The 23,807-nt window shown below is 44.8% G+C and overlaps 1 protein-coding gene and 1 pseudogene across 2 annotated transcripts; one reads left to right on the top strand and one right to left on the bottom strand.

The window, feature by feature from the left end:
• Window positions 1–108: 108 nt before the first annotated feature.
• LOC308513670 (polyhomeotic-like protein 2) lies at window positions 109–1,102 on the top strand (annotated as a pseudogene). Its single transcript has one exon. The product of its transcript is annotated as a polyhomeotic-like protein 2 (transcript).
• An 8,760-nt stretch (window positions 1,103–9,862) lies between these two features.
• SPRY2 (sprouty RTK signaling antagonist 2) lies at window positions 9,863–14,728 on the bottom strand. Its single transcript, XM_081084639.1, has 2 exons — window positions 14,460–14,728; window positions 9,863–11,640 (listed from the first exon to the last, which is right to left on the bottom strand). The coding sequence occupies exon 2, from the start codon at window positions 11,587–11,589 to the stop codon at window positions 10,642–10,644; it is 948 nt and encodes a 315-aa protein (XP_080940765.1). The 5' UTR covers window positions 11,590–11,640; window positions 14,460–14,728; the 3' UTR covers window positions 9,863–10,641.
• Between the last annotated feature and the right edge of the window lie 9,079 nt (window positions 14,729–23,807).

Genomic DNA, 23,807 nt, shown 5'->3' with positions numbered 1-23,807 from the left:
CCCCGGCCGGCTCGGAGGCTCCTGGCGGAGAGGAGGCGGCGCCCGGCCGAGGGGCTGCGTAGGCCCTGGACAGAGACAGGGCAGGGCACTGTTCATGCACTGACCGACCTCAGCAGCCCGGGCATGACCTCAGGGAACGGATATTCTGCCTCCAGCATCGCCGGCATTGTCACCCCCTAGAATGGTGAGAATAAACCACCACAGGCCAGTGTGAAACCCCAAACCCTGACGCATGTTATCGAAGGGTTTGTGATCCAGGAGGGGGCAGAGCCTTTCCTGGTGGGACGCTCATCCCTGCTGGTGGGGAATCTCAGAAAGAAGCATGCACAGGGGTCTTTGCCTGAGAAACGTCCACAGCAGGGCCTTACCACCACCGCCACTGACTCCGAGATGGAGGAGCCCTGTCTGCAAGAATCCAAAGAGGAGGGCACTCCCCTCAAACTCAAGTGTGAGCTCTGCGGCTGGGTGGACTTTGCCTACAGGTTCAATCAAGCGTTCCAAGCGCTTCTGTTCCATGGCCTGTGCAAAACGGTACAATGTGGGATGCACCAAACGAGTGGGGCTTTTCCACTCAGGCCGGAGCAAGTTGCAGAAGGCAGGAGCCATGGCCCACAACCGCCGTCGGCCAGCAAAGCCAGTCTGCCAACTCTTACCAAGGATACCAAGAAGCAGCCAATAGGCTCTGTACCCCTTTCGGTTACTGCTGCATTGCAGCTAACCCATAGCCAGGAAGACTCCAGCCGCTGCTGATAACTCAAGCTACGAGGAACCCCTGTCACCCATCTCGGCCAGCTCATCCACCTCCCGCCCGCGACAAGGCCCACGCGACCTGGAGCTCCCTGACATGCACATGCGGGACCTGGTGGGCATGGGACACCACTTCCTGCCAAGTGAGCCCACCAAATGGAATGTAGAAGATGTCTACGAGTTCATCCGCTCTCTGCCAGGCTGCCAGGAGATAGCAGGGGAATTCCGTGCCCAAGAAATGGACGGGCAGGCCCTGCTGCTGCTCAGGGAGGACCATCTGATGAGAGCTATGAACATCAAACTGGGGCCCGCCCTGAAGATCTACGCTCGCATCAACATGCTCAAGGATTCGTAGGGCTGGCCGGGCAGCCACGGTTCTGGCCCAGGATGCTTCCACCCAGCTGAGCAGAGCCAGACAGACATTCCTGAGGGGCCCAGACATGGGGCCAGTCGGAGGGCAGGGGCTCTCCTTGTGGGGCATGGCTGGTGGGGAGGTGTTGGCACCTCCCAGTGGCTCTCAGGGGCCTTTCTTTCTGTGGGAGGGGCTGAGAGGTAGGTGGCGCAGAAGATGGGGCTTTCTGCTTGTAAATACTGATAGCACTGGCTTCCTCCAAAGTCCCACCACTCTAGCCCCACGCTCTCCCCCTCTTTGTCCCCCATTTTCCAGGGGGTATATGGTCAGGCTCCCAACCTGAGTTGGGTTACTTCCCAGGGCAGCCGTCAGGCCTCGATAGAGGCCTTGAAAGCCCTTCCTGCCTTCCTCCCACTTCCTTCTCCAGGCCTGGCTAACGCTCCCGACGCCAGCTTCTCCCCCTTCAGCTTGTTTCTGAAGCAGCCAGGTGTTCCCCCCTACACCCTCAGCAGGTGGAGAGAGAGAAGCTGGGCCCAGTTTGCCATGCCTGCTGGCACAGACGCCTTAAACGCTGTGTGTGTGACTGTATGACTGTGTGGGAGCCTGGACTGACAGATAGGCCAAGAGCCGCCCTCTGGCCTCTCCAGGTGTTTTGTAGCAAACAGCCGTGTAGTGCTTTGTCCCGGACTCCACTCGGCCTCAGGACGGGGAATAGAAACGAAGGGCGGCCCCCGTGCAGAGAGGCAAGAGCAGAACGCGAGTTAGATGCTCCTCTCCAGACTGGCCACGAGGCCTCTGAAGTCCCTTCCCCACACTGTGAAGTCCCCCCCAACTGCCCTGCTGTCACAAACATTAAAGGGGCTGCGTAGGCCCTGGACAGAGACAGGGCAGGGCACTGTTCATGCACTGACCGACCTCAGCAGCCCCGGCATGACCTCAGGGAACGGATATTCTGCCTCCAGCATCGCCGGCATTGTCACCCCCTAGAATGGTGAGAATAAACCACCACAGGCCAGTGTGAAACCCTAAACCCTGACGCATGTTATCGAAGGGTTTGTGATCCAGGAGGGGGCCACAGTGCTGGTGGGCGGGCTGGGTCAGGCTGAGCCTCCTGCTCGCCGCCCCGGGGACCCCAGTGGTGAGGCCCAGACAACCTCTGAGGGAGAGAAGAGCTGGAGTGACCACTGATGTGGAGAAGGCAGCCTCTGGCCTCCCGCTCCCACACTTGGCCTTGCGAACCGGCTCGCAGCAATCAGCTGCCTGCGGAGGAGGCAGGGCAGGAGGGGCGAGGTCTGCCTCCCACGTGCCCTGTCCTCGGCAGCTCCCCGGGGGCAGGGGGCCTCTCCCGGAAGAGGTGGCTGCCTTCCTCAGCTTGTTCCGTTCCCCACTCACACCCCTGGCAGGGTTGGAGATGAAGGACTTTTTTAACCATTTGTTTTTGTTTTTTAAAAATAAATCTGTAAAATCTGAAAGAAAAAAAAAAGAAGTACAAATCAGTAGTTACAAAATCATCACGGGAATGTAGAGCACAGCATAGGGAATAGAGTCAATAATCTATATTAATAAAAGGGTAATATGCTAATTAGATCAGATAGATCGGATGTTTTCTGGACGTCCTTCTGGACAAAGCCACGGTGGCGGGGATCGAGGCAGAGGTGGTTAAGGGTGATCAGGCAGATAGGCAGAGGGGTTAGGGGCGATCAGGCAGGCAGGCAGGTGAGAGGTTAGGAGCCAGAGGTCCTGGATTGTGAGAGGGATGTCTGATTGCCAGTTTAGGCCCAAACCCTGTGGGATCGAGCCTAAACTGGCAGTCAGACATCCCCCAAGGGGTCCTGGATTGGAGAGGGTGCAGGCCGGGCTGAGGGCCTCCTCCATGCGTGAATTTCATGCACTGGGCCTCTAGTATTGTAATAACTATGTATGGTGCCTAGTGAATACTGGAAATATTGGGGGAAAACACTTTATAAAGTAAATTATTGTCTAACCTCTATGCTGTACACCTGAAACTAATACTAACTAATATTGAATGTAAATTCTAATTGAAAAATATAATTTAAATTAAAAGAAATGCTGTACTTGAGGTTCAAAAAAATCAACTGAGATTCAAAATATGATTAAATACTCTTTAGTACTTACTTTGTACCAATCACAAGGGTTAATATTTCACACATGTCTTTTCAGCCTTCATAACAACCTTTGGGTCACAAATTATCTTTCAGATGAAGACATTAGGCTTAGAGAAGTTAAGTAACTTGCCTGTGGCTATACAATTAGTAAGTAACAGAGGAGGGCATTTGCAAAGGAGTTTGTCTCTAAAGCTCATGAACTTGAAGTACTGCAGGAATGTAGGTGTACTGAACTTACACAGATATTTACAAATGTAGGGCATCTTTCCACTAGAAGAATTTCAGATGCTTCTCAGTCAGAATGAAAATTCCAAAGTTATGGTTACAGTGATCTCCCCACATCTTTAACCTCACCCTCCCTCATACAGCTGACAGCCTTTATCGCCACGTGGTCAGAAGGACATGTTACAGTTTCCCCTCTATTCCTCCGTTTCCTCTGTTGCAAACTCCATATTATGGGAAGTTTGAGCTGAATACTTCTTTGTTATAGGGCACTGTCTTGGGCATTGTAGAATGTTTAGCAGCATCCCTAGCTTCTACCTGCAAGATGCCAATAGCTCCTTTCTCCAACCCCTAACAGTGAAAATCAAAAATGTCTTGAGGCTCTGCCAAATGTCCTCTTGGGGGATCAAATTGCCCAGGACAGGAAGTGAATAACACTACCAGTCATTTTTCTATGACTTAGGACCTAAGTCATAGATTATTTGCTTCCACAAGGCTATTAGCATCATTCTTAATTTAATTTGCTAGTGCACAGTCACAGATGCAGTGAATGCTCTTTCTTCCTCTTACTGTAATGTCTGTGACGCTGAAGGTACACAATAAATACTGCATCAGTGACAAGTATTGCACCTGGGCCTGCAGTTTTGAGTGTCCATGTGGCAGGGCAAAGACCCAGAAGACACATTACTGGGTGACCCTATGACTTTGCACAGATGATTAGAATCATACCAAGAGCCCATAAAAGAATCTATTTTCAAAGTTTAAAGTATAGTGTTACCAAATGTTGGGAACTGAGTCAAATAGGCTCCATCCTAATTGCATGCATCAAAATCCAGGTGAGCCCTAGCTGCTTTGGCGTGTGGGTAGAGCGTCGGCCTGCGGACTGAAGGGTCTCAGGTTCGATTCCAGTCAAGGGCACTTGCCCGGGTTGTGGGCTCCATTCCGGTACAGGAGGCAGCTGATCAGATTCTCTCTCATCCTTGATGTTTCTATCTCTCTCTCTCCCTCTCCCTTCCTCTCTGAAATCAATACAAATAGATAAAAAAGAATAGACCTGGATGCAAATGTTGACTGGGTGGATGCTCATGCTCCTGGATTCAGTTCCTCACAAGCAGAGTGACGCATCCCAACATCTCTTGGGACACCCGGTCATTAGTGTGCCAACATAGCAGGCACTAAATTAATCCCGAGGCCCTGTGCCACTGCTTGATGCTGCTAGGTCGCTTGGTCACCAGGCTTTATATGCTCACAGTGACCATTAGATAGATATGCATCCTTAAATGCTGTTCTGAATTTACAAAGATGACTTTCTAATAGGAATGTCTGGAACAGTCTTCTGGTGTGACCAGCCAGGCATAAGGATACTTTGTGTCTACTTTAGAGCCGGTTTGGGGATGACAAAGGGTGTGCTGAGCCTATGAAGAGCTTGGAGAAATGAAGGATGATACAAAAATGTTGCTTACCAGAACACTGCCTGACTGTAAGCCCTACTGATGCAACTCAATAAACCAGATACTATTCAGAGCACAAAACCATTTCAAGATGGATGTTGTATTAACTTAAGAGCCACGTGGACCTGAGCAGCCTGTTTTTTGACAAGGGCAGAATTGCTCCAAAGTTCACCACTTCCTCTCACACTTTCACAGACACTTTCTCCTCAGCTTGATTATCCCCAATTCATTCGTCACAAATATTCATTCTACTCTATGTACAGAAGCAGACTAAAACTATGGGTTAATGACAAGAAGTGAAATTCCAGCAAAACTGGATTTGCAAGAATAGATGGACCTTTCCAACTTATTTCTTAAACATCTTAAAAATGTATTTTTCAACCCATATTTTTTAGGGAAAGGTATTATTGGGTTTTGAACCTTTAAGAATAAACATAGCAAAACATAGCTGTCCAACTATTAATCCAGCATTTCTACATTTCATTTAGGATTTAGAATATTAATAAATTTACAATGTTATTTCATGAGTAATACTAATTGTTTTATCTCTCCTTGCAAAAACTCTTTGGCTATTTAAATAGTGGTACCCATTGCCCTGGCTAGTGTGGCTCAGTTGGTTGAACGTTGTTTCATGCACCGACAGGTCATGGGTTCAATTCCCATTCAGGCAGGGCATATGCCCAGGTTTCAGGCTTGACCCTGAATGGATCTCTCTCTCTCTCTCTCTCTCTCTCAATAAAAACATATTTAATAAATAAATAAATAAATAAATGTAGTAACCATTGCCAAGACCTGGAGACCAAACCCACTACAGAATGCATCAGGGCTTTTTCCAGTATCTGTACTGTCATGGCACCTTGCTTGTGTCTTCATTTGAAATGTTCTGTCATACAATAGAGTTGGTAGCTCTTTCCTTTTGCATTATATCAGCTAGTCCTGTGACTCATACTGAGTAGCCATTCAAAAAACATTTGTTAACTTGGAATGCCAAATTATTTTCGTGCCCCAAACGCATTCCATGTGGTCCATGTATTAAGCCAAATTATTGTGTATCAGAACTGTTTTTGAGAAATACACTCCTTCCGGTATGCTGAAGCCTTACATGTCTCATGTAGCCATGCCAAAGGCCAAGGCAACAGGCTTCATTCTAACCTCTTTTAATAGTTTACTTAAAAAACATTAGCTGCAAATAAGACTGGCTTTTAAAAATTCTTCATCAATAAAAATGTAGTTTTGAATAAAAATGTAAAACATTTGCTAGCCGTGGATAAAAAGTTTGTGTTAATCTTTTTATTATTATTTGCTCTATTTCTATCTCCCTTTCCTTTTTTGACTGTTAAATATTTTAGTTTTGTTTTTCAGAGAGGAAGGGAGGAGAAATAGATACATCAATGATCAGAGAATCATTGATCGGCTGCCTCCTTCATGTTCCCTTCTGGGGATTGAGCCCGCCACCTGGGCATGAGCCCTGATGGGAATCAAACTGTGACCTCCTGGTTCATGCTCAACTAGTGAAGCACACCAGTCGAGCTAATATTTTTGGTTTAATTTCGTGCAGAGGTGTACTGTCATTAGTGGTAGTCACATGGTTGTCTTTCATATGAGGATGGTGGTGTGGCATCCAAATAAAATCCAATTATAGGATATATATAGGCTTTGAGAACCATGTGGAAAATATGTACATACATACATACACAGACACACACACACACACATATATATATATATAGTCTAACAGTTTTGTCCTTCCATGAACAGCCAAACCAGTTATTAAGTATTCCAGATGTATAGCTTCAACTCTGATGATCTGTTAGGCCAAGTCAGATAGGCCTTATCTTAAAATTCTGCTCTGGTTTTCAATCTGTGAGACCCACCCTTGGTTATGTCAGAGAAATGAGGCAATTGTCCTAATTAAAATAGAAATTAGCATAACTTTTGCGCTAATGAATAATGAAAACCAAACAATGGGTAGTGATACAGTATTGCTGTAATTAGTTAATATTCTACTTTTATTTTTCTTTACTCAATTATAATGTTCTGCACAAGATGACAATCTTGTTTTTGATCTACACTAAACACTAAACAGTTCTCAAAGTTTAGACTTTTGCACTGACATTCGGTTCCTTTTGCACATTAAAGAGAGAAAGGCAAAAGGACTAATGTGGCTATAACTGCAAGTGAAATTCTAAACCTATTGAACCTTTGAATTTTGACCTATATGCTCAAAAGTTAGTAAATTACATCAAACCCCTTAACTGACTGTTAGATACCTCACAGCACTGTGCAAAGAGCGCATTCACTTTTCTGACATCATCAGTGTCTTAACTTACATCGCCTGGAGGCAAGCAGGAGAGAGAGAGAGAGAGAGAGAGAGAGAGAGAGAGAGAGAGAGAGAGAGAGAGACTCGTACGCTAGAGCAAGAAGTTATGCATTAGTTTGGTTGGGAGTACCTGCACTAAGTTTTCACTTTCTTTTTTCGGTCAAACCCCAGAGCATGCTCCAACAAGGCAGAAATTTGGTAGGGCCTTAAATAACATCTCCTCAAAACACATAAATGAATGTTTTAAGTAACATTCAAGCTGTCACTCTTAAATGAATCTCACTATAGAGAATGTATAGGTTTCCAAAAAAACAAAAATGCAAGAAGCCAGAAAAATATAGTTAAGATTTCCATACGTGTTTAGCAGTCAACTGATGTTTGCTGTGTCCTTGTACTTTGAACCTACTACAGTATCAAAATAATGGGCAATGATTTTAAACTCATGGTATTTATGAATTTTCATGTATTCAGAGATTAAGAACTTGAGGTGGTTATTCCCATCACCGTGCGATGACTTGCAAAATTTAAAAATTCCCTTTAACGCACTGAAGAGCACCAGCTGCTTTTAATCTGTTAAGACATAAAAATGTAATTTTCTGTATTCTGAAAATGAATTCCATACTGTTTTTTAGATAAACTCAACATCTAATAGGTTGGAAGCTTATTGAGGAATCCAATTTTCCTACTTATCTTTAAATAAGTATTTATTTTCATCAGGACTTCATAAATACTTAACACAAAACCCTTTTCTCAGTATGTTCTACATTCAACCTAGTGAATTATGCTTTACATCCAACTCCATAAAAAAAAGTAAAGAGGAAAATTAGCAATTCCTTGGTCAGTTCTCAAACTGCATGTAATCAACCACTAGTGGAACAATTACAAATGCAAATTCCTCACTCAGTTGGATGGTTCAGTTGGTTTCAGCTATGTCCCATATATCAAAAAGGTTGCGGGTTTGATCCCCGGTACAGCTGTGTACAGGTGGCAACTGATAGAGGTTTCTCTCACATTGATGTTTCTCTTCTCGCTTTCTCTGTCTGAAAAATCAATAAACAGATCCTCGGTTAGGATTTAAAAAAATGCCAATTCCTAGGCCACACCCTCAGACTATCTAGAGACTGACTCAGTGAAGGATTCTTACTCTTCTTCAATAAACACCCAATGGGCTCTGATGCTATTTGTCTAAAGAACACTGAAAACTGCTTATGCAGTGGAAAAAAAATCTTATTAACAGAAGTTCTATCAGTCCATATGGCAGTTTTTGATGAATAAAGCTAATTAGTCAAAATTTTTGTGCTTTACAAGCCTTGCAAAATATCCAATGACAGTGAATAAGACACCCTGCCCAATTTTTCAACATTCTTCTTCCTCTTAGGCCATTTTAAAGGTTAAATTTAAAGAGTATTAGGATTGCAACATTCAGTATCCTGAGGTTGAAACTTATCGAGTAAATCATTTCTAAATTATTGTAACCTTCTGTTTTTTGGAGTAAGTTTTGAAGACACTGAAAGTCCTTACAGCTATGTGTTGGGTTAGGAGACTATAATTCCTTGAAAGCCAGTTAAAAACAAAACATAAGACAACCTGTACTAAGTCCTCTTAAGCAGAGGAGGAGCTTTAGAACAGGAAACGAGAGATTAAATAATAATGACAGGTAAATCATTTCCTAGACTTCCGGAGATTCTTGGCAGCAAAAAGTTGTGCCTTTGAAAGAAAAAAATTATCCGCCACAAAGTGACTGATTAATCAAGTGACTTATTACAAATAAAAAACCCTTGTATTTGGGCTTGTAGCAGCTTGCTGTGTTTGCTCCCAAAAGACAACTGCAAACAGACTTATTGTCATGCTGAATCTTTTTCTCAAAGTAAAATTTAACAATTTTCTGGGTAATTTGATTAAATAAGACAGGGCCCTCTCACATTGTCCTGTTTGAGCTAGAATTATTAGGTCAATATAGGATGACATTTCATGATGCCCTTTACGTGAACCAAAAACAAGCTATGTTTTCCATGTCTTTCCTAACATAAGGAATTTGGTATCATGGCGATTAAACAAATCTTGAGTCTAAAAACAAACAGACTGAAAAGAAACAACAACACATAGAAGTCAATAAAACATTTTGGCCTCACTTACAAGCATGTGTATTCTGCATGCCTGACAGAGGATATTCAATAAATGTTTGTTGAACTAAATTCCTTTCTCTGGTCTTGAATTAGCTTCATGGCAGTCGTTCTTAATACTGGATATAAAAAAAATCTAATTGCTAATCTTTTAGAGAGTCTCCTAAATGAATCAGTTTAAGATTTAAAACAATAACCACCTTGCAAAACAAAGGCAAGCCAGCAAATCTGCCAAAGCAGATGGAAGAACGAGAGCAATGAGATAGCCAGGATAAGTTCCCATGATTAATGTAGATAAGTGTGTCAAATGCTCAGCTATTTCTCTCCTGATGGCTAGAATTACCTCTGAAAATCATCAAACCTCCACGATATTTTAAAGCAATAACGACAGATAAAAATAATCTTATAGATAAGTGAAACTATTTCCCTGAAATGCTAGCTTTCACATAGAATGTGGTTTCTGTCACTTTGAAAAAAGGGGGGTGGGGGGGGGGGGTGGAAATAAGACAAGAGTTCTGTTTAATTTCAAACGTTAATATATTTTCTATTTTATATTGAACATTTGCACCTGTAACCCCTCATTTGCAGCAACTATCACATCCTCATAAAAGGGGCAAAATTTGTAAGATGCCTCTTAAAATAAATATTCTTTTTTATAAAATAATAAAACTTCAAATAAATATTCTTTACACTAAACAATATGTTGAAAAAATTAGAAAATAAAGGTTGAATTTTACTGTAACTGTACAATATACATGAAGTCCAAAGGGAAATCAGAGTCTTACAATAAAGGCTTTCTGTAAGGCAAAATACAATCTAAAAACATACTGATTGATTCACATTCTTCCGAATGTACAACATATTAGTATAATATTTTGTGACTGTGCCAAATAGCATGGCACAACATGTTTTTCACAGTTGCAAATATTATTGTATATACAAAAATATAGCACATTATCTCTGGAGAAAACAATGGAAAAAAAGTCATTTGCTAATTTACAAATTTTGCAAGGACTATTCACAAACAAAACATTTTGCCTAGGAGTGTCTGCTGCTTTAGCTTACGCAACATGTGTGTGAGTCGCCAGCTTCTGTATCCCATACCTTGAGTTCTAACAAGCATATCAGTTAAAATGGCACATGGACAAAAGCATTTCACTCCAAACAGCAAAGAATATCCCAACCCTCTATTAACAGTGCCAAGATTATAACTGTTTAGTTGGTTGCATATGTGTGTTAAAAAGAGAGAAAGAAAAAAAAAAGAACAACCCTATTACTGTCATATTCCTGATTAATAATGCTATGTTGGTTTTTCAAAGTTCCTGGGTGGGACAGTGGGAACTTTGCAGCAAACGGTGTTTGAGTTTTTACACCGGCATCCAGGCCTATTCACCCGATCGTAACACCCCTGGCACAACTTAAGGCAACCCTTGGCTGGAAGGTAACACCATAAACAAGGCAAAAAGAGAGACATGACGCCCATTGCCGACCAACGTGTACAACAGTGAGACTGGCTGCAAGAACACGGGTTGTCAGCACAGTTGTCCTCGTCATCATTAGAACAGTGATAGAAGAGACCTTTCACACAGCACACACAAGTCCCATAGTCAATCACGTTCTGGGCCGAGCAAAGACACTGCTTGTCGCAGATCCAGTCTGACGGCAGAGGCCTCGGGTAGGTGCACTCCTTACACTTGCACTTGCCACAGTCCTCACACCTGTAGGCATGCAGGCCCAAATCTTCCTTGCTCAGCGGCTTAAGCTCACCTGGCTTGAGCTCAGATTTGGGCTGCACCCGGATTATCCCATCGGCAATTGGCCCAGAGGAGAAGGATGGTCCCAACAGTCTCTGTTCAGAGGAGCTGCTGCTGGTACTTGTCCTCGTGCTGCTCCGGGACCCCGAGCTGACCGTGCTGATGGACCTGGACAGAGGTGCTCGTGCAGCAGAATGGACCTGCGAGTGCTGCGGCCTGGGAGGCTGGCGGTGCTCGGGCAGACCGTGGAGTCTCTCGTGCTTGTGCTGAGCAGAGGGGCGAGGAGCAGGCTTGAGGCCAGGTCTCGGGACAACAGTAGGCCCCTCTGTGTACTCATTGGTGTTTCGTATAGCTCTGATCTGATCCAGGGACAGCACGTGCACCTGCTGGACGAGGGCTTCTCTAGGGTCAGGCTCCCCACGCTGTCTCCCACTGTTACGGGGTGCCTGCAGCAAGGGTTGTGACCCACTGCCACGCTGAGCTCTGGCCTCCATCGAGTCTTGGAAGTGTGGTCACTCCAGCAGGCTTAGAACACATCTGAATTCCTGCAGAAACCAAGAGGAAAGAGCAGGTTTACACTCCAGGATACTTCCTACTCTCCACCCACCTGAGTTAACTCCTCACTTCCCACTTCCTCTAGAGAAACAGGAATTGCACCCGAGTGGCTGTGGGAATGATTAGAATAGCCACATGATCGATGCCGGCACCAAAACGTAAAATTTTGGCTGGATATTGACAGTCCTTTAATCTTGTGATGTGTAGTGACACAAAGCTGACTTTGTTTCAATCACGTAAGTATCAATTCCTTATTCAAATAAACATAAAATTTGCAAGGGTTAGGTTCCCTGTAAAAATTGCAAGGAATTAGAACATAACCATTGCAACGGACATTTTCAAAAGTTGAACACTTTTTCCAAATTAAGATTATCATGGTCATTTGTCTTTAGCATCAATAAATACACCCTGGAAATTCTTACTTTAAGTCTGCTTTTACATCAAATACCTTAAACTATTACTTAGCTAGTATTTTGTAACTTTATAATATCTCCATATGATGAATATGGCAGGCAAAAAATAAATATTCCTCCCCCCAAAAATAGTTATAAATTTTACAACAGTCATGCACTATCATTCAATACACAGTAGGCACAAAGTTTTAGAATTAAAAACAAATCGATTCAAATCCTGTTAGGTGCCAGGAACACAATCAAGCAAACTCACACAAGCAAGACGGAATTTATTTTCAATTTCTCAACTTCAGAGTCAGATATTTTACAGTCCGATTGCCTAGAACTTAAATTCTGTAGCTGTTTTAGAAATAAATTATGCCAAAATCTTAAATGCTTTGCCCGTTTCTTTAAAAAAAAAAAAAAAAAAAGATTAAAAGAAAGTACTTGAAAACATAAACCGGTTGGTGATAGCCGGAAGTGTTTTAAAATTCAAGTGTCACGTCTCAAATCTATCATTCTGACAAGTCATGGCTTTAATTACAATCTCTCTATAAAAACTACCATCCCCTTTACCACTAAATCTACAATGAATAAAAAAGGGCAAAAGTAGACTTTTACCCAACCTCTGATTTTTAGAAATGAGACCCAGGCAGGTGACACACGCCTCCCAATCCCGCAGAAGCAGAGCTGGAAACCGGATCTCACTCCCAACAGAAAGGGAGACAAGACAACCTTGCCCTCGCTTTCTCGGCGTTTATCGGCTCCATCGGCGCTCCAACACCGTCCCCAGCAGGTGGGACACAGTCAGGGCCCCGAGGGACTCGGTCTCCGTGCGGATCCCGGTAGCCCGGGGGGCAGGTTGGCCCCCATGTGCGCAATCGCCGCCGCGAAAGGCAGGCGGGGGGCGGGCGCCTCCGGGGGGTGTGCAGTGAAACTCTGGAGCACACCCCCCCAGCCCTCCCTTTCCAGCTGAAACTCCCCCCCACCGCAGGGAGCTGCCTCCCAGATCCCAACCGGGCCACTCCACCCCCAGGCAGAGGTCACGTAGCCCACCGCAGGGCGTTCCCGCAAAGGCCCACGCACATCCGGCACTGGCTTCCAGCCCCGACGCCTGGAGAACGACAAGTCCTGCCTTAGACGCACAGCCGCGACACGGAGGTCTAACCCGCGCACACAGGGCGATTCCATCAAGGGGCACCGGTGCGCCTGCAACTTGCACACACCTACATTTCTGAAAGTTAAGGAGAAATCACTTTTCAAATAAAGGACATTTCCCAAGGCTCCGCTGCACGTCGGGCATGCAGGACCCATACCCTTGGGCTGGGAACTTTCCGCGATTTGATTGCAGTGGAAAGAAGCATCTTTGGGGAGAGATTTTTTTTTTTTTTACAAGTTATTTCTGCCGACCCCTGGCCTATTTCTCAACCGCGCCCCCGTCCCCCGCCCTGCAGTCCCCTCACTCCTAGTCCCGCTTTTAAATTACTTTGAAACCCCCATGAAGAAGTGTCTGATCAGGTTTAGGATTAGGGGGGAAAGTACTTCAGCACAAGGGTGGGGCAAAACGACACAGAAACCACTTTGTAAAAACGCACGAGATTCCAAATTAAAAAAACAGCAGCGCCAACAAAAAAAAAAAAGTAGATCAGCCAATCAAAGGGGGTGGGGGGGGGAAACTAGCCTCTTTTGCCACCTATTTTCAGGTAATGGAAAACGATCGCGACCGCTTGATGACTTTCTTCCTGTGTTGGGTCAGCCCGATCTTCCAAAAATAAAATAATGAAAAGCGTGACCCAGGCCGACCACGGAGAACGGAAAAAAGAGAAAGCGGCACTTCCGATCCGCAGCGACCGGCGCCAGGCAGGGCGACGCTCCCACCCGCGCCGGGCTCTGTCCACACGGGACAGAGGCGGGGGCTCCCCCACCCGGCCCCCTCTCCCTTTTCCACCCGCGAGGCGAGCGACTCGCGCGCCCTCGGTCCCGCGAGCACCCCAGCCTCTTCCAGGACTCGCCTCGCTTTCCCCGAGGGGTACAGGTTAGAAATGCGGGCGCCTGCAACGGCGACCTGGAAAACACAGGGTTTCTCTCCCTTTCCTACTCTCAGCGCCGAATTCGGGACCAATGCAGGGCTGGGAGCCGACTCCAGGCGAGCCTCCGCCACCCCAACCCCCCGGAGTGCGGGCGCGTGGGACCGGGGACTCTGCACCGAGCGCGCTGCAGCCTCCGCCCAGGCAGGCCGAGCCCCCGGCCGGGCAGACCCGCGGGCAGCTCTCAGGATCTCCCCGGGGAACCTGGGAGCTAGAGAATGGGAGGCCACAGGAGAGAAACCCCACTCCCGACCCGGCTGCACCTACTCCATGTTGCCCAAAACGCGCCGGCCACGGCGCCAGGAGGGGGAAGAGCCGAACGCGCCTCACCGTGATCGCGGCTTTGCACCAACCCCTCTCCGTTGGATTCTCTTCTTCCAGCGAGGTGCAAATAATTCCAGCCCCGATGCAAACTTTTGCCCCTTCTTTCCAAACTCTGCTTCAGTCCAACTTCGGGGCAATCGGCGCGAGTTATAAAGGAGAGGAGAATCCGGAGCCAAGTCCCCAGCCGATTAACACTCCGAGGTGCAGGGCTGGAGGCGACGACCCCCCCTTTCCAGAAGCGCACGCGGAGTTATTGACTCGTTTTACTCAATGAACTGGAGGCCGAAGCGCCAACGGCGAGTCTCTCTTCCTGGCAGATGAGCGAATGAGAAAAGAAAACGGCCTTACGGAGACCCTAAAGCCAGAGGGCCAAGCCGTGAGGCTGCCGCCGCGTCCGAGCGGAGGCGGCGCGGGGCCGCGGGCCGGGCCGGGCCGGGCGGGCGCGGGGGCCTGGGCGCTGCGCGCTCCGCCGGCCCCTCTCCTCCGCTCGCGCTGCGGCGCGCAGCTCTCCGCCGTGCAGACTGGGCGTTGTGGAGGCGCGGCGGCGAGGCCGAGGCGGGGGCGGTGGGTGCGGAGGAGGAGAGGGCGGAGGAGGAGGAGGAGGAGGAGGAGGAGGAGGAGGAGGAGGAGGAGGAGGAGGAGGAGGGTCTGGGGCCCGGCCGGGGGGGCTCGCGGTTGGCCTGCGCCCTCGCCTTTCCGGAGGAGGCAGGGAGCTCTGCGGCGGCCGCGGCAGCAGTAAGTGGCGTCATGTGGATCCGAGGCGGAACAGAGCAGTTGTTGTCCCAGAGGATATATCGCATCCGGTCCCAGCTCATTGGCTCCGCGGGGCTACATTCACTCACACTCCAGCGCCCGCCAGCGCTCGGAGCCGCAGGAGGCATTCAAAAGGGCAACCGCGCCGCCCTGCGAGTCCCCAGGCAGGTCCTGCCGCCCGGGCGCCGTCACGCGGGGCGCCCGCGGGGCCGGCTGGGCACCGCGGGGTCAGTTTATCTAGTTTCAAGGAAACCCTGACCCTAAGATTTCCCCAGAGGCCATGCGGACGAGCCATAGGCTCGGTCTGACTTATGGAACTTTCCCCCCCACCCCCGCCACTAGGAAAAGGAATAAACATTTAAAACTAATTCGGGCCACTCAATGTTAGCATTTAAAACAAGTTGCAGGTTTAAAGACTATGGCAGAATCCATTTCAAACCCACCTCCCCTCTTCGGATCCCCCTCGAGGGGGCGACGGGGAGAGAAGAAGGGGGAGGGGAAGGGGAGCGGGAAGTGAGGTGGGAGGGCTATTGGTTTATTCTTTGTCTACTGGATTAACCCGATTATACACCAGGCACCAGCACCCACCGCCTCCCCCACCTCGGAGCCGTGTCCTAGAGGGACGGCATGCAGATTCGAGTTTCAAGTACCTTCTGCTCTGGCCGGGGATTTGAGTTTGATTGTGTTAATTTGTAGTTTTTTCGGTTTTGATATTAGATTTTATTTTAAAGGGGTAGTTAGCTACATACATGGAGGCTTTTTGAAGATCTCTCTCTGTTTTGTTTTACACAATAGCTGGTGGAAGTTATACAATAAGCCCTTTAATAAATAGTTAATTCAGTCATGAACACACGATTAGTAAGGGCCACATCACGGGCTTCTGAAACGGGAGGGGGGCTCGCCGTTACACAGCAGATTTCCTCCTCCTCTTCTTACCCAGGACAGTCATCCTTCATTTCCTCCTCTTCTGTGACCTAGAATACTTCTCAAGAAGACCCTATTGTCAATTTCGGTAATATGAACTGCATTTTCCTACTTAAAAATGTAAAGATAGAAATGCATACACACGCACTGCTCTAACTGCCGCTCAGTTACTAAGAAACGTGCTTGCGCGTGAGTACCAGTGAGAAATTACACCCCCCCCCCCGCCCCCGCACACACATACACAAACTCCTAATATTGGATTCAAGTGATTTACAGAATGTTTTCACAGGGAAGTACGATTAGTACTTCCGAATAGCACCTGCGATCGTGCCCCCGTGTGGAGCTCCGGTGCTAGGAAAACGTGGTGCTTGATTCCTCGGGTTAGGTCCTGCTCCAGCCCACATCCGTTGCAGCCGCCCTGGCACTCGCGGCCCCCTCCGAGCTCTCGCTCTCGCACGTCCCGGACAGGCACCTTCCCTGCCGCGCGGCGTCCTCGCCCTCCCTTCTCCATGTTTCGTTAGGGCTCTCCCCCCTCTCCCGGGGTTTAGAACCAGAGATGGCAGGGGAAGTGCCATGCGTTATTTCCGGGCGCTGGCCTACGTGCCCCCCCACCCTCGGGTGAGGGTGGGCGAGGCTCGGTGAGAGGGCTCTTCCGCGTCCCGGGGGCCGCAGGCGCCGATCTACCGAGCCCACCCTCCCCACGCCAGCCGCTCCCCCGACGCCCTAGTTCTGAGAGCCTCCGGGTGACGGCAGGCGCCGCGGCACTTACGGCGCGTCCGGCCGCCAGAGGGCGCCCGCCAGGCGCGGGGCTGCGGCAGCCTTCTTCCCCAAAACTCTGGCGAGGTTGCTTTTACTCATAAAATATACATTAGGTCGGCTGGTTCAAAATGCAAAAAAAAAAAAAAAAAAAAAAAAGTATTTGTAACATAAATGCCATAGCAGGTAGCTTTCTCTATCATCTCCTCCGACACATTCTGTTTGTAATGCGAAACTAGGTACCTTGGGTTCGGAAGAACTCCAGCCTTTACCAAGAAGAAGGAGTTGGGGGCCACAGCCAGGTTGTGCAAGCCTGGTCGGAACGCGCTGCCCAGCGCCCGCAGAACAGGTGAAAGAGACGCCTTCGCTTCGCCTCTTCAATCCCCTGCCCCCGCAGGCTGCTGCTTAGAAGACACTGTGCCCATGCTATTCTCCCAGCGCTGCAGGAACCCTGCGAAGACAGGTTGTTCTGGATCAAAGCATAAAATGGAATTTTAAAAAAGGAGCTTCCGGCTGGTTGGAGCACCTTATATTTTTATCAAGTCAATAGGGAAGAAGCTAGGAAATTATATTTATCTTTCATGAGCTAGAAGGAATCCCATGTAATCTAGCTCTCCCCTCCTTCCCCACAGCCTCCCACTTGCTGGCTGGGAAAACATTTAACCTATAATTTAAGCACGAGGTAAAAACAGAAATCTGTTGGATTCTTTCTAATTTACTCCTTACTATTTATTTTATGTAGTGCAATTATTATTTTTCAGACATGGTGTATAAAGCAGTATATTGTGCCTTCAAAGTTTACTTAGGGAGTTATAATCCCTAAGAGGAATTATGTTTATGTGTATGCATGTGCATGTACACACAATGAAGCGTTTGGTGCAGCTCTTGTAACGAATTCCCAAGTTGATTTTCATGTTGCATTACAAAATTATGACTGGGATTAATTCTGGATGATTCCTTGGAATTATGAAAGAATGTTATGCAAAACTTGACAATGGAGTCCATTTTCAAATGTGTTGTGGAGACTTCCAGAGAGGCAGCCCTGATGCCTGAATAGGTGTTGCCATTTGCTCAATGTTGAAAAATATCAAGTCCATGGAAACTCATGCTGCACCAAGTTCTCCAAATTCTGGGGGTAACATGCCTACTTAGTCCTAACAGTTGAACAGGACTGTATGTCATACATTTGGGACCTCAGCCTTCATTTTACTTTCCATATTCATTTATTTGGATTTACTTCCTTTTATAGCTATAACTATTCTCAATGTATTTATTTATTTTTAATATACTTTTTCTGGATTTCAGAGAGGCAGGGAGAGGGAGACAGAGATAGAAACATCAAAGATGAGAGAGAAGCATTAATTGGTTGCCTCCTGCATGCCCCTAACTAGGGGTTGAGCCTGAAACCCAACCTGGCATGTGCCCTGACTGGGAATTGAACCGTGACCTCCTGGTTCATAGGTTGACACTCAACCACTGAGCCATGCTGGCTGGGCTTGTTTGTTTGTTTATTACTTTTATTTTTAAAAAATCTTTATTGCTGAAAGTATTATAGGTCCCCTGAGTGGGACCTATATGAATTTTGCTTATTTTTATCTTTGGTAGAAGACATCAGGATGGACAATGCGGACATGCTTTTTTACCAGTAGGTATGTCGGCCTAGTTAAGTCAGATATTTTCAAGGTTGCACTTACTCATCTAAGCTTCTGATTTATGTGTAGTAATAGGCGAATGTAGCTTTAAGCAACTCTAGTTCCAGTTACTTTTGGAGATTGACCAAATCACTTGACCTTACTGGGTTCAGAACCAGTTTTGATAACCAAAGAGAAATCTTGCAGTGATATGATGTGTTCTTTTTTTTGTTTGTTTTTTGTTTTATTGCTTAAAGTATTACAAAGAGTATTACATATGTCTCCTTTTTTCCCCCCCTTGACCTTCCCCCGGCCTCCCCTACCCCCCCAGTGGATATGATGTGTTCTTGAAACAAAGAAGAATTAATAGCCATTGATGATTTGGTTATTTTGTTAGTTTTATAATCAAGGAAATTTATTTATCTATTTACATTTAAACCCAGCCTAGAGCACACCAGTGTATACTGTTTCTAAGAATAGCAATTTAGGTCTTTCAACCATTATTTCTCCTCAGATCTCAATTGCAATAATAAACTTAATTTCTGCAGGGACTCTTCTGAGAGGGACCTTCCTTGTCAGGGCTGACCAGCAGACCCTGAGCAATGGATGAATGATTACTCTGACACAGGTTCTCTGTGAAAGAGAGGGCTAAGGGACTGCCTGGCTAAAGGGACCAGACAGCCTCAATTGCCTATCTTGTCAGGCTTTTATTATAACAGCAGTTTAAGATAAAGTTTATTTTTAAGATACAATCAGTAGGGTAAGTAATCTTGAGGGGGATACATGTGTCTGCAGTGTCCTTTAAGCAATGACATTTAAAGATTAAGCATAGGATTCCGGTAAACACCCGAGGGTCTGCACGTGCACAGACTTGTTTGGAAAGGTCAAGAAGCAATTAGGGGTGCTGCCTTCAGTTGGAATTCTGAGAAACAGGGCAGCCTGCCTTCAGCCCACTTCCCTTTTGGAACGTCCTCCTTACAAACTTTCCAACCAAGTCTCCCATGCTTCACTACACTTCCTCAATTAAAGGGTTTTCCAATAATGGACCTTTTGATTTTGGCAGCATTGCGAGTCATGTCACACTTTGAATTGCTTTGATTTTCTGAATTCTATTGATATTGCCTCTAAGAGGGAATTGGGAGTGGCTGCACTAAAACATGCAAAGGAATTAAAAATGGACCACTTGAGTTCTTATCTAGGCGGCTTGGAGAAGTGGGAACAATTTATCTCTGCATCTAACCGTTATTCCTAAATCAACTCGGTGATGTCCTTTATTCCAAAATCAACTTGGGAAAGATCTGGAGTTATCCCAGGGTAAGAGGAGTAGTCTTCGTGGCTCCTGTGGGTCTAGTCTTTTCAGAAATCTTACATTCAATCTTGTGGTTTTTATTGGTTAATCAATCTTCCTGCTAGATCTATGCACATTATTACTGAAATTTATGCAAAATCAGGTGTGGACTGAAGTTCTTTAACAAGGCAAAACAGTATTTCTGTGCTGGCCAACATGATTTTTCTCATTCTATTTCCAATATATTTATTTCTTTGCTGAACGTCAAGGGTCTTCCTTTGTAGGACTGATGTAGGCAGAGAAAGTGCAATCAGTGGAAACAGTATATTGTTGCTTTGCCTACTCTCCCCACAATAGCCCTAGGTTTATTTGTTTTTTCTGTTTGTTTTAAACATGTAAGCCCATTTTTCCCCTGAATTTTTTTAACCCAGATGCTAATGCTTCATATAAGTGAAAATCATAAGTTGAAATGATTATTTAGATATTACTGGCCAACTTTAATAGCAATAGGGAGATTTTAGCCTCTGAATAAATAGGAAGTTTTGGTTTTATACTTCTCATTATGTGGACACTTGATTAGAAGGGCATAGGAAGTTCAACCTGTTCTCTAAGGAAGATGTAGTCAAACAGATTCCACTAAAGCCATTCTTAAGGTCCAGATGCCACAATAATATCAAGGCTGCCAGCCAGTCCCAAACTAACCTCAGTTAACAACAGTGTAAACATAAAAATGTTCAATTAGGGAAATGGAATAAGAGTGTATGCAGATTTAATTTGTGCCTTTGGACAAGAAGTGTTTTGAAGTTACAGTGAATTATGAATCATTTATGAATATGGTGGGATTATATCAAATAGCTTTTCTATACATACTCCCTGTTGGCAGAGTCTCTTTAAAAAGACAAACTATTCCAAGGATTTGGAGAGTATACATCAGGCCTACTTTGGACTTCTTTGTTAGGGTCCTGGAATGGAAATAGATTTTTCACCATCTCATTCTTAAAAAAGGATTGATTCCAATCTCAACATTAGACAGTCCATAAGTGCTTTCCAATAAGTGAAACTAATGAATGTAATCAAAATAAGTAAATATTTAACATCTTAATTTTGTGACAACAAATTAAAAGTTTTTAAATTTTTTAATGACAGAATTTAAGTCATTCCTCTATCCTGGAAATTATCATTGTGTTTTGCATATTTATCAGGACGTAACTGAAACGAGTTTTGCTTTTTTTTAAATATTTTTTTTTATTGATTTGAGAGAGAGAGAGAGAGAGAGAGAGAGAGAGAGAGAGAGAGAAGGGGAGAGAGAGAGAAACATCGATGTGAGGGAGAAACATCCATCGGTTGCTTCCTATAGGCTCTCTGACTAGGCAGGGATCAAACCCAAAACCTAGGTTTGTGCCCTGACCAGGAATCAAACCTGCAATCTTTTGGTGCACAGGTGATGCTCCAATCAACTTAGCCACCTGGCTAGGGCAAAAATAAATACTTTTAAAAATGTTTGTGCCGAAACCGGTTTGGCTCAGTGGATAGAGCGTCGGCCTGCGGACTGAAAGGTCCCAGGTTCGATTCCGGTCAAGGGCATGTACCTGGGTTGCGGGCACATCCCCAGTAGGAGATGTGCAGGAGGCAGCTGATCGATGTTTCTCTGTCATCGATGTTTCTAACTCTCTATCTCTCTCCCTTCCTCTCTGTAAAAAATCAATAAAATATATTAAAAAAATAAAATAAAAATGTTTGTGTCGTTTATTTTTCAATTATAGTTTACATTTAATAATATTTTGTATTAGTTTCAGGTGTATAGCATGGTGGTTAGAAAATAAATCTTTGTGGAATTTTCATGTAATAGAAAGGAAGCCTGTAGGGGACACCTATTCTTAAACTATATGATCAAGAAATTATCAAACAGGTGGATGGTAGAAGGTTAGAGAATATAGATTAAAGTAAACACCTATGAGTTTCTTACTTTGAAAAGTACATGTGGCAAAAGTATGGCAATATTAATTAAAATAAATGTTAATCTGTAAATTCAAATTAAGAAGTTAGCATTTTGCTAACTTTTAAGAATGTATTTTAAAAATAGCTGCAAGAAAGCCACCACATAGTGAATCATTTTATTTTTCTTGTTCTTTGTGAAAATCTCCTTGTCATTTTGAGAAATACGCTTTTCACCATACCTGTATCATACTCTAAAAGATTTTGACATAATGCACTTGCCAAGTTAGAAATCAGACCTTTAAAATTATCATTGCTTATTTTTTAATGGTAATTCCTAAAAGAAAATTATACTGAAGGTTGTACTCTTAAATATCCTCATAGGTTCTGAAATCTAGGCCACATTGGGCAAACCCAAAACATTTAAGCATCCCCTGCTTCTGATTATTCCTCGGATAAAGATTCAAGTCCTTAACCCAACTTCAAGGTCCTGTAGTCCAGCACCCTGCTCTTCCCAGTCATCTGTTACACCACATTGCCCTGTTTTCTGCTCTGAAGCCGTGACCTGTAGGTTGCTCAAAATTACCTCTTTCCTGCCAAAGGGACATTCTCTTTTCTGGCCTTTTGCCATATTAACTCCTACTTATCTTTTAAATCTCTGTTGTGATTTTTTTCAGGACAGCTTTTTCTGACCTCTATGACTAGGTCAAATCTCTCTTTTTCCTCTTCCTTCCTTTTCTGCTACAAAATTAAGTAATCATTTGACTAATAACGGTCTCCTTCACTGTATTCTAAGCTCCATGAGGTTAGAATCCAAGTCAGATTTTGCCTGCCATTTTATCCCCAGCACTGACGCGTCTGGCAATTTAAGGAACTTAAATGTTATTTTTAAATAGGGTGAATAAATGAAATAATTAACTGTAGTTCCCATCTGTAAAAGGGTTGCTGTGGAGATTGCATGATATAAAATATATATAAAGCTTAACACGTGGGAAGCTCTCAATAAATAGCAGTGATAATTTCAATTGAATGCGTTTGGTAGTTTATTTGGTAAAATTAGCTATTTTGCCTCCATATTTTCAATAACTTTGAAAATTAGTAAGCACAATTTGATTTTATGTATCTTATTTGTGTGAGAACACACATTGAGATTTAGAACAAGTTTTAATGACTGTTATTAGCTGTATTCAGCTATTAATTTAAGTCAGAATTTATATTAACTTTTGTTTTCATGTGTAACCTTCTCAAAGTAGGTAGAGCACTTTAGGGAAGAAGGGACTGGCCGATTTGGCTGATGTGGTTGTTTCTGCCTGGAAAGTCTACTCATAATGAATTGCCTGTTCAAGAAGTCTGTAGGCATAAGAAATGTCTTTCTTCTTCAGAGTGGCTTCCACATTTGGGCTTTTATCCAGCACTGAACTTAACTTTATTTTGGGGGATGGAGATTTGTGTCTGCCCTGGTGTTGAAGTTCTATCCCCTGTGAGAGGAGGATGTATATTCACTTACATCAAATGATCTGTGGCAGAGGTATTTGTTGGATACTAGAATGCCATGTTTTATTCTTTAGGTTATTATGTTGTGTGTAAAGGTGGATTTGCACATGCCTAGAGTATAATAATCCAACAGAATTCTGAGGTTTAGAGTGTCACACTATGTACCAAGCGTTAATCTCCAGAATTTGGAGGGAAAATACATATCAAGGGCTCTCACTTATTTAATGTCAATATGGTATGGCCTTATGGGGGCAAAATTCTTGTCTTCTTGGCCTTGGCCTGGGAGCTATGGCTCTATCACTTTGCTCAGGGAGTTCGAGATAAGAACTAACTAGTTTCTGACTGCAAGGAACTGACAAACTAAATGGGAGATTATGCAAATAGCCATGAAAATACTAGAAAGCCATTGGGGTGAATCCACTAAGGCAGTTTACAACTGGATGTTACTGATGCTTGAGGGTTTAAGAGCAGTGCAAGAGGTTCATGAAGGACACAGCCTCTGAGCAGGGCAGTTGTTTGATCTCTTTGAGCCCCAGTTTATCTATCTGTCATCCTCTCATTTTGATAATACAA

Source organism: Myotis nattereri, assembly GCF_964212035.1.
Source record: "Myotis nattereri genome assembly, chromosome: 2".
Lineage (NCBI taxonomy): Eukaryota > Metazoa > Chordata > Mammalia > Chiroptera > Vespertilionidae > Myotis > Myotis nattereri.
This window is presented reverse-complemented; position numbering and strand designations above follow the sequence as displayed.

Bases quoted from the DNA above. Each gene is read 5' to 3' on its own strand.
- SPRY2 (XM_081084639.1), bottom strand. From the start codon at position 11,589: ATGGAGGCCAGAGCTCAGCGTGGCAGTGGGTCACAACCCTTGCTGCAG.